Source organism: Notothenia rossii (genome assembly GCF_949606895.1).
Source record: "Notothenia rossii genome assembly, chromosome: 10".
NCBI lineage: Eukaryota > Metazoa > Chordata > Actinopteri > Perciformes > Nototheniidae > Notothenia > Notothenia rossii.
Window position 1 is genome coordinate 47,037,795 of NC_136908.1, and position 12,697 is coordinate 47,050,491.

At 42.0% G+C, this 12,697-nt stretch overlaps 1 protein-coding gene across 1 annotated transcript in view; it reads left to right on the forward strand.

Moving 5' to 3' along the window:
* The window catches only part of col7a1l (collagen type VII alpha 1-like), a 59,418-nt gene that overhangs the window by 43,948 nt on the left and 2,773 nt on the right, over positions 1-12,697 (forward strand). Inside the window, exons 71-92 of the mRNA XM_079654789.1 lie at positions 4,833-4,940; positions 5,452-5,496; positions 5,927-5,998; positions 6,338-6,394; positions 6,635-6,760; positions 6,907-6,957; positions 7,074-7,124; positions 8,435-8,488; positions 8,566-8,619; positions 8,711-8,749; positions 8,845-9,213; positions 9,325-9,480; positions 9,590-9,625; positions 10,650-10,676; positions 10,782-10,841; positions 11,180-11,305; positions 11,453-11,524; positions 11,690-11,725; positions 11,843-11,902; positions 12,056-12,100; positions 12,203-12,238; positions 12,645-12,680. Of these exons, the coding sequence (XP_079510915.1) occupies positions 4,833-4,940; positions 5,452-5,496; positions 5,927-5,998; positions 6,338-6,394; positions 6,635-6,760; positions 6,907-6,957; positions 7,074-7,124; positions 8,435-8,488; positions 8,566-8,619; positions 8,711-8,749; positions 8,845-9,213; positions 9,325-9,480; positions 9,590-9,625; positions 10,650-10,676; positions 10,782-10,841; positions 11,180-11,305; positions 11,453-11,524; positions 11,690-11,725; positions 11,843-11,902; positions 12,056-12,100; positions 12,203-12,238; positions 12,645-12,680 (1,716 nt within the window). The remainder of the gene's footprint in view (positions 1-4,832; positions 4,941-5,451; positions 5,497-5,926; positions 5,999-6,337; positions 6,395-6,634; positions 6,761-6,906; positions 6,958-7,073; positions 7,125-8,434; positions 8,489-8,565; positions 8,620-8,710; positions 8,750-8,844; positions 9,214-9,324; positions 9,481-9,589; positions 9,626-10,649; positions 10,677-10,781; positions 10,842-11,179; positions 11,306-11,452; positions 11,525-11,689; positions 11,726-11,842; positions 11,903-12,055; positions 12,101-12,202; positions 12,239-12,644; positions 12,681-12,697) is intronic.

The window sequence follows — 12,697 nt, forward strand, 5'->3', positions numbered from 1 at the left end:
AGGAGGGAGTTGCAGTAGTCTAGGCTTGAGATGACAAGAGTCTGGACCAGAAGCTGCGTCGCTTTCTGGGTCAGGAAGGAACGTGTCCTCCTGATGTTGTAAAGAGTGTATCTGCAGCAGCGGGTTGTAGCAGCTATATTTGCAGTGAAGGACAGTTTGTTATCTAGGGTCACACATAGATTCCTTGCAGTCTGAGTCGGGAAAACAATAGAGGTACCGATGTTGATTGTTAGGTCAAGAGTGGGACAATCTGTTCCCGGAAGGAAAAGCAGTTCAGTCTTGTCAAGGTTGAGCTTGAGGTGGTGAGCAGACATCCACTGAGAGATGTCAGCAAGACAAGCAGAGATGCGTGCGACGACCTGGGTCTCTGAGCGGGGAAAGGACAGAATGAATTGGGTGTCGTCAGCGTAGCAGTGGTATGAAAAACCATGCGGGCTAATGACTGATCTGAGCGAGTTTGTGTACAAGGAGAAGAGGAGGGGACCAAGAGCAGAGCCCTGAGGGACCCCTGTAGTTAATTGACAAGGGTCGGACTCGGACCCTCTCCAAGTAACCCTGTAGGTGCGGTCTTTGAGGTATGAGGTGAGGAGGGAAAGTGCAGAGCCTGAAACTCCAAGTTCTTGGAGAGTGCGAAGGAGGATCTGATGGTTCACCGTGTCGAATGCAGCAGACAGTTCCAAAAGGATGATGACAGAGGAGAGGGAGGCTGTTTTAGCCGTGTGCAGTTCCTCAGTGACAGCAAGGAGAGCAGTTGCTGTGGAGTGACCTGCCTTGAAACCAGACTGGTGCGGATCCAGAAGGTTGTTCTGATGGAGATAACAGGAGAGTTGTTTAAAGACAGTGCGTTCAAGTGTTTTGGACAGGAACGGGAGGAGAGAGACAAGCCTGTAGTTTATAACATCAGACGGGTTGAGTGTGGGTTTCTTTAGGAGAGGCTTTACTCTTGCCTCCTTGAGACTGTTTGGAAAGTGACCAGAAGTTGTTGATGAAATGGGTGAGAAACGTTAGAATATCAGGAGCGATAGTCTGAAGGAGGTTTTGAGGGGATAGGGTCCAGAGGACAGGTGGTAGGACGGGCAGAGGTAATGAGGGTAAGAACCTCACTTGGAGAGAGAGAGGGGAAAAGGAGGTCAGTCTGTGGGTGAAGGGAGGGTCTGGTGACCCAGCGGTGAGTAAAGGTGAGTCAGAAAAAGAAGAGCGAATATCATCAACCTTTTTTTCAAAGTGGTTAACAAAGTCGCTTGACAGAAGGGAGGAGGGGGAAGGGGCTTTGGGGGGGTCCAAGAGGGTGGAGAAGATGGAAAATAGTTTTTTGGGATTGGAATAGGAAGATTGGATCTTATCTTGAAAGAAAGTGCTTTTTGCCTGAGAGATGGAAGCAGAGAAAGAGGATAGGAGAGCCTGATAGGTTAGGAGGTCGTCATGGTGTTTGGATTTCCACCGTTTCCACTCTGCTGCCCGAAGGACGGTTCTATTAGCACGCAGTGCGTCATTTAGCCAGGGAGCAGGAGGGGACTGACGAGCCGGCCGAGATGTGAGAGGACAGAGAGAGTCCAGAGAGGATGAGAGAGTAGAGAGGAGAGTTTCTGCAGCAGAGTTTGGAGGCAGGAGTTGGAACGAGTCAGAGGAAGGGAGGGCTGAGAGCACCGATGAGGCAAAGGTAGAACGAGAGAGGGAACGGAGGTTGCGGCGGACAGGTGCAGAATTAGAAGAGATTAGTTTGTTATGTTTGGAAAGGGGTAGAGAGAATGAAATGAAGAAGTGATCAGATGCGTGGAGTGGGTTTACAGAGAGGTTAGAAGTAGAGCAGTTCCTTGAGAATATGAGATCAAGGACATTGCCAGCGTTATGAGTTGGTGGGGATGGAGACAGTGAGAAAGTAAAGGCGGTTAAAAGAGATGTTAGTTCAGCTATCTTCCCTGTCTGGAGGTTGAAGTCTCCGAGAAGTACAGCGGGACGGCCAGTTTCAGGGATGTGTGAGAGGAGATTATCTAATTCCTCCAAGAAGTCCCCCAAGGCGCCTGGTGGACGGTAGAGAACAACAATGGTTAAATGTATAGGATGGGTTACTGTGACGGCATGGAATTCAAAGGTGGAAGGAGTGAAGTTAGGTAGCTTGAAGAGGGAAAAGCTCCATTTGGGAGAGAGCAGGAGACCAGTGCCACCTCCTCTGCCAGAGGGTCTGGGTGCGTGAGAGAAGAAATATGCTGTGGAGAGAGCTGCTGGGGTGGATGTGTTGGATGGAGTAATCCAGGTCTCAGTGAGAGCAAGGAAATCCAGAGACTGCAGGGAAGCGTAGCCAGAGATGAAGTCAGCCTTTGGAACAGCTGACTGGCAGTTCCACAGGCCACCTGAAACTAGATGTTGGATCTCAGTGGAGCATGTGGGATAGACGAGAACAGGCCGGTTATATCGATTAGGAGATACACGGGGCCAGTGATAATTGCGAGAAGACACATGAACAGGAATGGAGAAAATACACATGATTATAGCATGAGGGGCTAGAGAACAAAATAAAACACCAGCGATACTTAGCTCTAGTGATGGCAGTTTGACACTGAAGCTTCGAACGGAGCTTCAACCCTGGACTTCCTATTCCATAGAAGCAGTGCTTCGAAGCTTGCTTCAAATCACGTGACATGTGACGTCCGAAGCAGCAACTGCTTCAAATCACGTGACATGTGACGTCCGAACCAGCAACTGCTTCATTTCCTGAATGAATCAACTCACTGGTTCGCCGTCCAATCAGGTGATTCAATGAACTGCCTCGTCTCGATTCTAACAAGTGACAGGTTGAAACAGTTTCACATTTGAGCGCTTCCACACTTTATAACCGCTCTAAACAATGCGCAATGTGTGGGTTGTTGTCGTAGTTTGCATTGTTGCTGTTGATTTGTTGTTGGCATTGTATTTTAATTGGATCATTATAGAGCAAGCCAGGGAGATAAATAGGTCGTTCTGGCTCGTGAAACACTTCGAAATGTGGAGAAGTTGTGAACAAAAAGACAATGAGTAATATAAAAACATTTCAATGGTCTAAGGAATTGATAGCCCAGTGGATAGAGCCGGCGGCTAGGATGCGGCGATATACTCCGTGCAGCTGGTTCAAAGCTCGGAATAGTTCAACTTTTAATTTTAATACTTTAATAACTGATAAAAGGCCCTCTCCGCCCAAATAAATGTCAAGCAATCTCGAGTCTCTTCTCAATAACCCAATACACACTATTATCAATCTTTAATTGCAAATAGAACATGATATTCAGTCTTAGTGTGTGTGTGTGTATCGAATATTTTTCAAGGCAAAGATGCGTTAAACCCACTGCAGCCTTGCACTTCGCCAGGAGAGGTCGCTGTAACTGAAGCTTCGAGAAATGAACCTATTTCCGACACAATTGTCCAAGTGGTTCGACGCTTCATTCAAAGCTTCATTTTGCCATCACTACTTAGCTCAATCAAAGTAGGATTTGCCTCCTCTTTGCCTCCCTCGTGACTCCCGCAGGACTCTAATATCTTTGTCAGTCTTAGAGACTACCGCAGGACTGTAATGTCTTTGTCTGTCTGACTCTGAAGCTGACGCTCCAGGAAAGTGCTACCTAAAATGGACACCTGACTGCTGAGTTCTCACAGCTGTGGGGCCACGCCCCTTTAATTAGTTAACTCTCTGCAGCTGGTGGCCCTCAAAAGGAAATCTAGACTGGCTCCCTCCTGAGTTGTTGTTGTGTTTTTAGCCACTCCTGTGTTGCCTTCGCCGTATGTTCAGGGTCATTGTCCTGCTGGAAGACCCATCCATGACCCCTACGGTACGGTACGGTACATGGCCCCGTACATCTCTCCTCGATGCAGGGAAGTCCTCCTGTCCCCTTAGCAGAGAAACACCCCCAAAGCAGAATGGTTCCACCTCCAGGCTTGACTGTGGGGATGGTGTTCTGGGGTTATAGTCAGCATCGCTCTTCCTCCAAACACAGCGGGTCAAGTTGATGCAAAAGATCTTGATTGTTCTCTCATCTGACCACATCAATCTTCTCCCAAGCCTTCTCTGAATCATTCAGATGTTCATTGTCAAACTTCAGACGGGCCTTTCATGTTCTTCTTGAGCAGGGGACCTTGCGGACGCTGCAGGATTTGATCCATTATGGTGTAGTGTGATACCAATAGTTTTCTTGGTGACTGTGGTCCCAGCTGCCTGGAGATATAACAAGTTCCTCTGTGTAGTTCTTAGCTGATCCCTCACCTTTCTCATGATCATCAATACCCCACAGGGCCAGATCTTGTGTGGAGCCCCTGACCGAGGGCGATTAATACTCATTTTCTGTTACTTCCATTTAGAAACACACACATTATTCTTCTGAATAATCACACCCACAGTTGTCTCCTTCTCACCAAGCTGCTTTCTGGTGGTCTCGTAGCCAATCCCAGCCTTGTGCTGGTCTACAGTCTTGTCCCTGAGGTCCTTAGACAGCTCTTTAGTCTTGTCCATGGTGGAGAGGTTGGAATCTGATTGATTGATTCTGTGGACAGGTGTCTTTTATACAGGTAACAAGTTGGTATTCGGAGTACTTTGTTAAAGGAAGAGGACTTATGTAACCGTCTGTGAGAGCAAGAATTCCTGTTGGTTGCAAGGGGATCAAATAATTTTTTCCTACAATTAATTGCAAATTAATTGTTATCTTTTATATAATGTCAATTTCTGGATTTTCTTTTTGACATTCTTACTTACACTGTTTATATAAACCTACCATTAATTTACAGAATGTTAATTTCTTTGTAAGTGGGTAAACTTACTAAATCTGCAGCGGATCAAATACTTATTTCCTCCACTGTATGTGTCTCAGGAGGTTTTACAGTTACCGGATACTGTGGCGGGGACTGTTCTCCTCACTCAGGAGGACTCCCGGAACAAGAGCTCAGGACAAAAGAAGAAGAACAGGGAACGTGGGAAGGTAAAGCTGCCATTGACAACTACGAATCTCTAAGATTGTTTGACATTGACTGAGCAGAAACACACATTTTTCAGTATTGTTCATCTTGTATATCCAACAAAAAACATAAAATACAATTTTCTTGTTGAGATTTTGCTGTTTGATTGATTATTCTTGATAACTTAAATGTTTAAAATTGAAGGAGAACCCTAGTGTTGCATGTTTTAGCTCCCTACATTCAATAATAATTCCACTAATTCATGAAAATCCACTTTTAATTTGTAATAAAATGTGGGCTGAAACATGCAAACCAAGGGTGTGCTCTTATATCAATAGGTCTAAACCATTTGATAACTTTAACTCTAAGAACTTTTAATGTTGCATTCATTTGTGTTCGTTAACTACTTATCTCCCTCTTAAATACCTCCCTCAACTTACAGTATCAACCTCGTAATTTAATACTTGATCATCAACGTCTAAAGCATGAGAAACCTTTATCTTTTTTCCCTCCGACTGTGAACTTCTTAACCAGGGCAAAGGAAATAAAGGAAGACATAAGAGGCAGAGACAACGCCTGGTAAATGTCCTTTAAGGGGTCCCATCTCAACCTCCAAACTTCACTCCACTTTTGTCCCAACTAAACAAAAAATAAACTACCAACTAACACGTCTATCTAACACTGCAAAGTTTAAACGAAGACTCTGACACTGGCTGCCGCTAACATTAACATGACATTATATGTGTAATTAACAGCTTAAATGTTTTTTAAAAAAATCATAATAAAATGACATAATTTAAATATAATAAACATAATTAACCAATATTTGTGGTGTGGCTAGTAAAAATAAAAGCATGCAGTTATCTCAACGTCCATGTGCTTCTCATTATAACTGTAACAAATCTCATTTTTGTTTTAAGTGCTTGGCATTGTGTTCTTCCAGACATTTTAAGTTATGATGTGTAACAGTATCTACCTCTAATTATTGTTGCGTGTCCTTTTTCTGAAGACAACTGATGAGGACATGCTAGAAGAGGAAGAGGAGTTTTATGATGGCGAAGAATACAGTTATGAATACGAGGTAGGCAGCAGCTGCGATGAATGTGTGAACAGTGGGAAACTTCATTTGGAAGTGATGATTGATGACAATGTTACAGATTGGGAGCGTTGTCGTGGTGGGAGGCTTCTTGCTAACAGACCTGTCATACTCATATTTAAATTGGGATTTTCTCAGCGTCTCATTTGCGCCCACACTAAATACTGGAGAGAATTGATTCATGACACACCCACTACTTGAATTTATCATTAGGAATACATTACTGTGTCATAACAGCCCACCCGATCGGCTTTGTACATTGTCACTGGAGTAGTTGTAGGTTGAAGGTGTTTACATGTTATATATATATTTTTTTCTAAACAGGAAGAACTTCCTACAGATGTCCTCTTGGCCTCTCAGGAGAGGAAAAACAACACACAGGTACATTTGCTTCAAACAGCATGTTTCAGCTGGTCTGGGTAAATGCTGTGATTCACTTTAAATGTAAAATATGTTTCGCGTTTTTTTTTACGATATGCAGCTTGAAGTCCAAAATGATTACATTCCCCATACAGTGGATAAATAGCTCAGTGTTAATAATGATGTAGCGCAGATCATCACCAAAAGTAATTCACTGCTGCACAGTTTACACATGTGTGCTCTTTCTGTTTTTCGATGTAGGAGGAACTAATAACCACACACAGTCCTGCCCATTCAGAAACACTGGTGGAAACCTCCAGTCATCCTCTAACGTCCTCCACAGACAGAGACATAGATGCACATGTGGAAACACACTCAATTGATGAAGTATTACAAAAATAATTAGTACAAATATCCTGTCATTTGAACATTATATCTTACGTATTTATATATTATATACACATATTAAAAACAACCCGGGAACGTTGTATATACCTAAAGAACCCTTTCCTTTCGGTTTTGTATTCCCCTAGGCTATCTTGACAACCTCAGAACCACTATCACAACCTGGAGATATAGAAATGGTATGGGGGGGTTTGCTTGTTTTTGTTGCCGTCACATACGGATTTTATGAGAGTGTTATTTTGAAAGTCTCTCCTTCATTGTCATATTCTGATCTGTTCTTCAATGTTATCACCAGGAGGAAACATCACTCCCTACGCCTCCCATCACGACAGAAAAACAACACAAGGTAGAGCTTTGATTTGACTTGAAATGCTTGAAACCTAACTGAATGTTTATGAAGACCCTTGCATGCCTTGGAATGCAAATCTCTTTTATCTTCACTTAACATGAGACTCCTAAAAGTGATTGACAAGTGCTTGAACCAAAGGATTGATGGTTACATTTTCTCCCTGTCATAATATGTAGTACTCCAAAAATTAACATGCTTTTTGTAACAAGCACATATTTCAAAACCTTTTCTTCTTTCTTCTAACTTCTAACTATACAATTTCACCAGTGCAAAAAAAGGTGCACATATGACTAATGTGAATACAATGGGAATGGAAAAAAAGCATCATAGCATTATTAAAGCATGAGACAGGACAGCATTTCCAGAGAATGCTATTAGCATGATTTCTCTAATGCTTGCCTGAATGGGAATGAGCCAAACAAGTTGCCTAGACCAACTCTTCAATGATTTACAGGCAAAGAAACAATTCCATAGCATTACCTTTAATACTTTCTCTGTCTGGTTTTTTTAAACAGGACGACTCTTAAGTCCCAAGAGACTGTGACTTTAGGATGTTAAGCATTCATAAGAAAGCTCACACTACATGGAGCGTGTGAATAAACTGCGAACTGTTTTGCTGGTGAGGAGCCCTGAACCTGACCTGAACGTATCATGAGGAAGGACTTCTTTCCACAAAGAGACACTCACCCATGCCCAACAACATACCAAAGTTCAAATCTGCTATGAGGGCTTATATCCTTAGTAGAGCTCTGTAGAAAACCAGGCACAGCTGTTTAAATATGATATGTTTCCTCGTGTCCAGTTTATTTTCATTCTTCACCTTTTTCACTGTTAATGCCAGTCTAGCCTTTAATTTACTCAACTTGTCTACAACTCCTAATTTATTTATTAAGACAAATATTTCTTTGTAACAAATACATATCACATTAGATGAAACTGAACATTATATTTCCTTTTGAAAAGTTGTACTTACATTTTATTTATTGAAATATGGATAATCTTGTGTTTTTACCTTACCAAATATCTTTGAATATCAATGATATTATTTAGAATGTAGTGTTACTATAAGCATATGTGGAGCCAACGCTTTTTTCACTGGTGAAATGTTTCTCTGTTATTACATTGTTTTGTCTGTTTAACCTCTCTGTGCATGTATCCATAGTAAAATTGTTAAAATAACCTAAGCAATTCTGTGTCTTTCTTTCTTATACACACACATACATCAAAACACACATACAGCTGTTTGCTAGGAAGCTTTACAATAATTGTGATAAATGTTTCATGAGAAGTCTTGGGGGTCTTGATAGGTGCATAGGTCCCAAATCAGGGTGAAGAAAAGCGCTCCCTGGCCCGACTCCATGGTAAGTGCCACCTTTGTAGAAGACAGATTGATAATAATCAAAATGGCAGTAAAAAAAACATTTTTTATTTTTTGTAGGTGTTTATGCCAGGTGCCCCTGGTGGAAGAACTCATTTCTTGGAGGCACACAAAGTAATTCAGTCTTAAAAAATTCAAACTTAATGCATGTGACTCAGATTGCATCTAATACAAAATGAAGATTGACACCTTATTTGATTTTCAGCATCTGTCCTCTGGAGCTCAAGGTTACAACAGCTGGAATGTAAGTTATCATGGATTTCAAATGAGAAATCCAAACCAAGAAGCTGAGACTTATAAACATGGTAACTCGTGTTATTAAATGCTGTTCTCTTGCAGAAGAAGCAAGAAGACTCTGACCTTCAAACACTTAGCAGGAAGCAGAGGCAAGAACGAAGTGAGAGGCAGCGATACAGCGATACAGAAACCCAAGGGGGAGGAAAGGAAGAAACTGAAGCTGAAGAAGTGGAGGAGTGGGAAACAGAACAACACCAAGTGATAGAGACAGATCCATTTACAGAACCAGACCCTGATCCCATCTATGAGGAGGAGAGGAGTGGAGACTACGACTGGGAGACAGAGGAGGACGTAGATCGAGAGAGAGGAGGAAAGGAGGATGAAGACCTCGAGAGGGAGAGAGAGAAGGAAAGGATGGAGATGGAGAGAGAAAGAGAGGAGCTTGAGAGAGAAAGGGAGGCAGAGATGGAAGTAGAGAAAGAAAATATGGAGAGGGAGCTGGAGAGGGAGAGAGAAAAAATGGAGAGGGAGAAAGAGTTGGAGAGGGGGAGGACAGAGCAGGAGGGGGAGGAAGACTTGGAGAGGAAGAGGACAGAGCAGGAGGGGGAGGAAGACTTGGAGAGGGCGAGGGAGGAGTGGGAGAGGAGGAGGGCGGAGATCGAGAGGGGGAGAGTGGGGGGTTATGATGAAGAAACTGGACAGCCGTACCCATACCCCCCAGAGTCTTTCCACCTGAAGGTAACACACCCTTCAATGTAACAAACTCATCTTTTGTTATGCAGATTTAGAAATATGCAGGATGAACACCACTTTGATTATGCAATGCTTTTAATTTCTTATGCAATAGGGACAAGCAGGTGAGAATGGATCACCAGGACGGAAGGTAACAAAATACTTTTTAACATGAAGACATAACAATAATAAACATGGTTATCATTGAAGCACTTAAGACACAATGAGAAATGTTACATCATCAAGAAAAACATTTACTCATATAAAGCCTGATGTTATGGACTCATTTATTTGTGGTCAAACACTTTTTCATAAATCAATGATAGGAACTGAGGTTATACTTAAAAAATGTGAGGGGAAAGAAATGAAAAATACACATGTGAATAGGATGAAAAAGCAAAAAAGGGCTCTGGCAAGGAAAAAGGGTTAGCAACATAAAAACCAAAGCATAAGTACATTTTGAAAAAACCTGATGTAAAGGGTCAGTTTACCCAAAACGATATTTATGTCACAATCAACCGCATGCTAACAGCTGAGTGAGGCACATGCAGACGTTAGAGGTCAGAGACAGCAAACACAGTTACGTCTTATGGGAATGTAGTTTATGAAACCTAGAGATGGACATATCAAATCACAGCTGTCTGCATGGACTCCACTAGAAGTGAGCAAGGACAAATGTTTTGTAATTTGGGTGAACTCACCCTTTCAATTCAAACACATCCCTTCCAGGATTTCCTGAGTCACTGATATCAGCTCACTGATTAAATAAATATGAAGCAGCATTATCATTATCTTTAGATCCCAGAGGAAACATGACAGTCACCACACAACATGTGCCTCCACTTCATGAATATATAACTGCAGCTATCCCCAGCTACCCACAGTAAATGACATCAGAGCGGGGGGAGAACTCCTCTCGCGTCTCGCCTGTCAGTAAAACCAGTCAAGTCCCGGCCTTTGATGTGACACTCTGCTCTATTTCTGTTTGACTGGGAGACAGTATTAAAGCAGACATTCATTATTCCCCTTGTTAAACATGCCGAAGAGGCTGCTTATTCTTTTGTGTTTTTTTATTTATGTATTCAATTGAAATTCATCTGAGTTTGTTTATTTTGGATCATGGAAAACAAAGTTCTGAGTAGCTCTTTCTAACTCTTTTTGTCCCGACTTTTCAGGGGGAAATTGGTGAAGGAGGACAGAAGGTAAATATGTATAAACTGTTCAATATTAAGTTTTGAAAGTGTTACATTTTTAAATGAAAGACATTGCTGAACGATGTTCCGATGACGTTTGTTTTGTGTGTTTAGGGCGAGCCAGGTATCGGCCACAGGGGTCCAGAAGGCCAGGCTGGTCCTCCGGGACTCAAGGTAACATTTCAAGACAAATAAAACCTTGCAAACTTTATTTTTTTAATCCCCCTCTAAATCAATGAATCCTCCGCAAGTCTTCTATCACATTCTCGTTAATTGATTTGCTTCTGTTGGCAGTTTTAATTTAGCAAATGTAATTGGCTCAGTGACTCATTCACTCATTTCAAATGGTGTTTGAGCATTTACATTGGTAAAGGAAGGAAGACATTTATTTGAAAGCAATGAGTCAAAAGTAACAGAAGAGCTGAATAATAACATCAAAGAATTGACCTTTAATTGTTTGATTGTCTCCAACATTTTAAATTGTCTTTCTTACTTTCCCTCTCTTAACCTAGGGTGAACCAGGTGAGCCGGGGCCTCCGGGTGCCCAGGGCATCCAGGGTATCCGTGGTCACACAGGCATGCAGGGCTCCCAGGGGCTTAGGGCTGCTCAAGGGGACCCAGGAGACCCAGGCAGAGAGGTGCATCATACGTTATCAGTGTATCAGCTGCTCTTCAGCTTGTTTTAGATGAAGACAGTGGAAGCATGTGCATATGAGTGGAATTTTTGTGAAATAATGCTAAAATGGGTTGTAAAGAATAATCAAATGTTTTCTGTGTGAACGCAGGGGGAACGGGGAAAAAGGGGAAAGAATGGATCGCCTGGATCTCCTGGAACCCGAGGAGCAGCAGGTGCTCAAGTAAGAAAACACAAAAGAGCAAAATGAGCTTCACAAATAATCTGTCTGTAGATTGGTATTTCTTGGTATGATTTGATAACAGTGACACTTTATCTGATTCATTGTCCACTGGAAATAACCTTTAATGATATCTTCTTTTGCTCCCGCTGCCCCTCTCTAATGAAGGGTTCTCCTGGGATTCCTGGAGTAAAAGGAGAAAAGGTAGCTTTATATATGATAGTAGCATCAATTATTTTTTCTTTGGCCCCATGATTCCTAGATTATACTTCAACTGGTATTGTCGTTTTATAGTTCAGTCTTGACTTTATCTTCCTCCAGGCCAGCAGTGCTCCTGGAGAGCCCGGGGCCCGGGGGCTGGCAGGCTTCTCAGGCAGGAAGGTGAGTTTAGTTCAGCTTCATCACAGGAGACCCTTGTGAGAAGAAAAGCCTGACCAGAAACAGACACCAGAAACAAACACCAGACAAACGTTATGAAGCAAATTCCTGTAATGTTAGTGGATTAAGCAAAAGACATAACCGATTTCTTTTCAGGGTGAAAAGGGTCCTATAGGCAATAAAGGACCATCTGGAAATTTAGTAAGTCACTTTTTTAAAGCCACCAAGTGTCGTGCTTTTATTTAACACTGTTACAGGTTTCACTTGTGTATATTTAAAGATACTTTTTTTCTTCTTTTTTAGGGTCCAAAGGGTTTGCGTGGCAGCAAAGGTGGAAAGGTGAGCTGTTATTTCACATAAATGATCACAATATTATTGTATATTTAAATGTATCTTTTCATTTGGTTCCTTCACTTAACTCACCAACATAATTAATCATACGGTAACGCTGCAATACTTTAATGATTGATGTCAACTTGGAGTCAGCAAACAAGACTCCAGAAAATAAATATGTATTCTCTACTCAAGAGTCACAAATAATGAGTTCAAGGCCTCTCCTTTCAATGTGTCTAACCCCTTGTCCTGTTGCGTATAACAATCATCCATGACATTGTATCAGAGGGATTGCATTGTATTGTGAAGGGTTTTAATCAAATAAAATGCAACACTAAAGCAGCAACAGGTATAAAGTATTACGTGTACTTTATCAACAGCTAGAATGGCAATAACAACATTTTGTTTGTAGGGTGACTTTGGATTGCCTGGAGTGAGAGGAGAAAGGGTATGATGTGTTCCTTT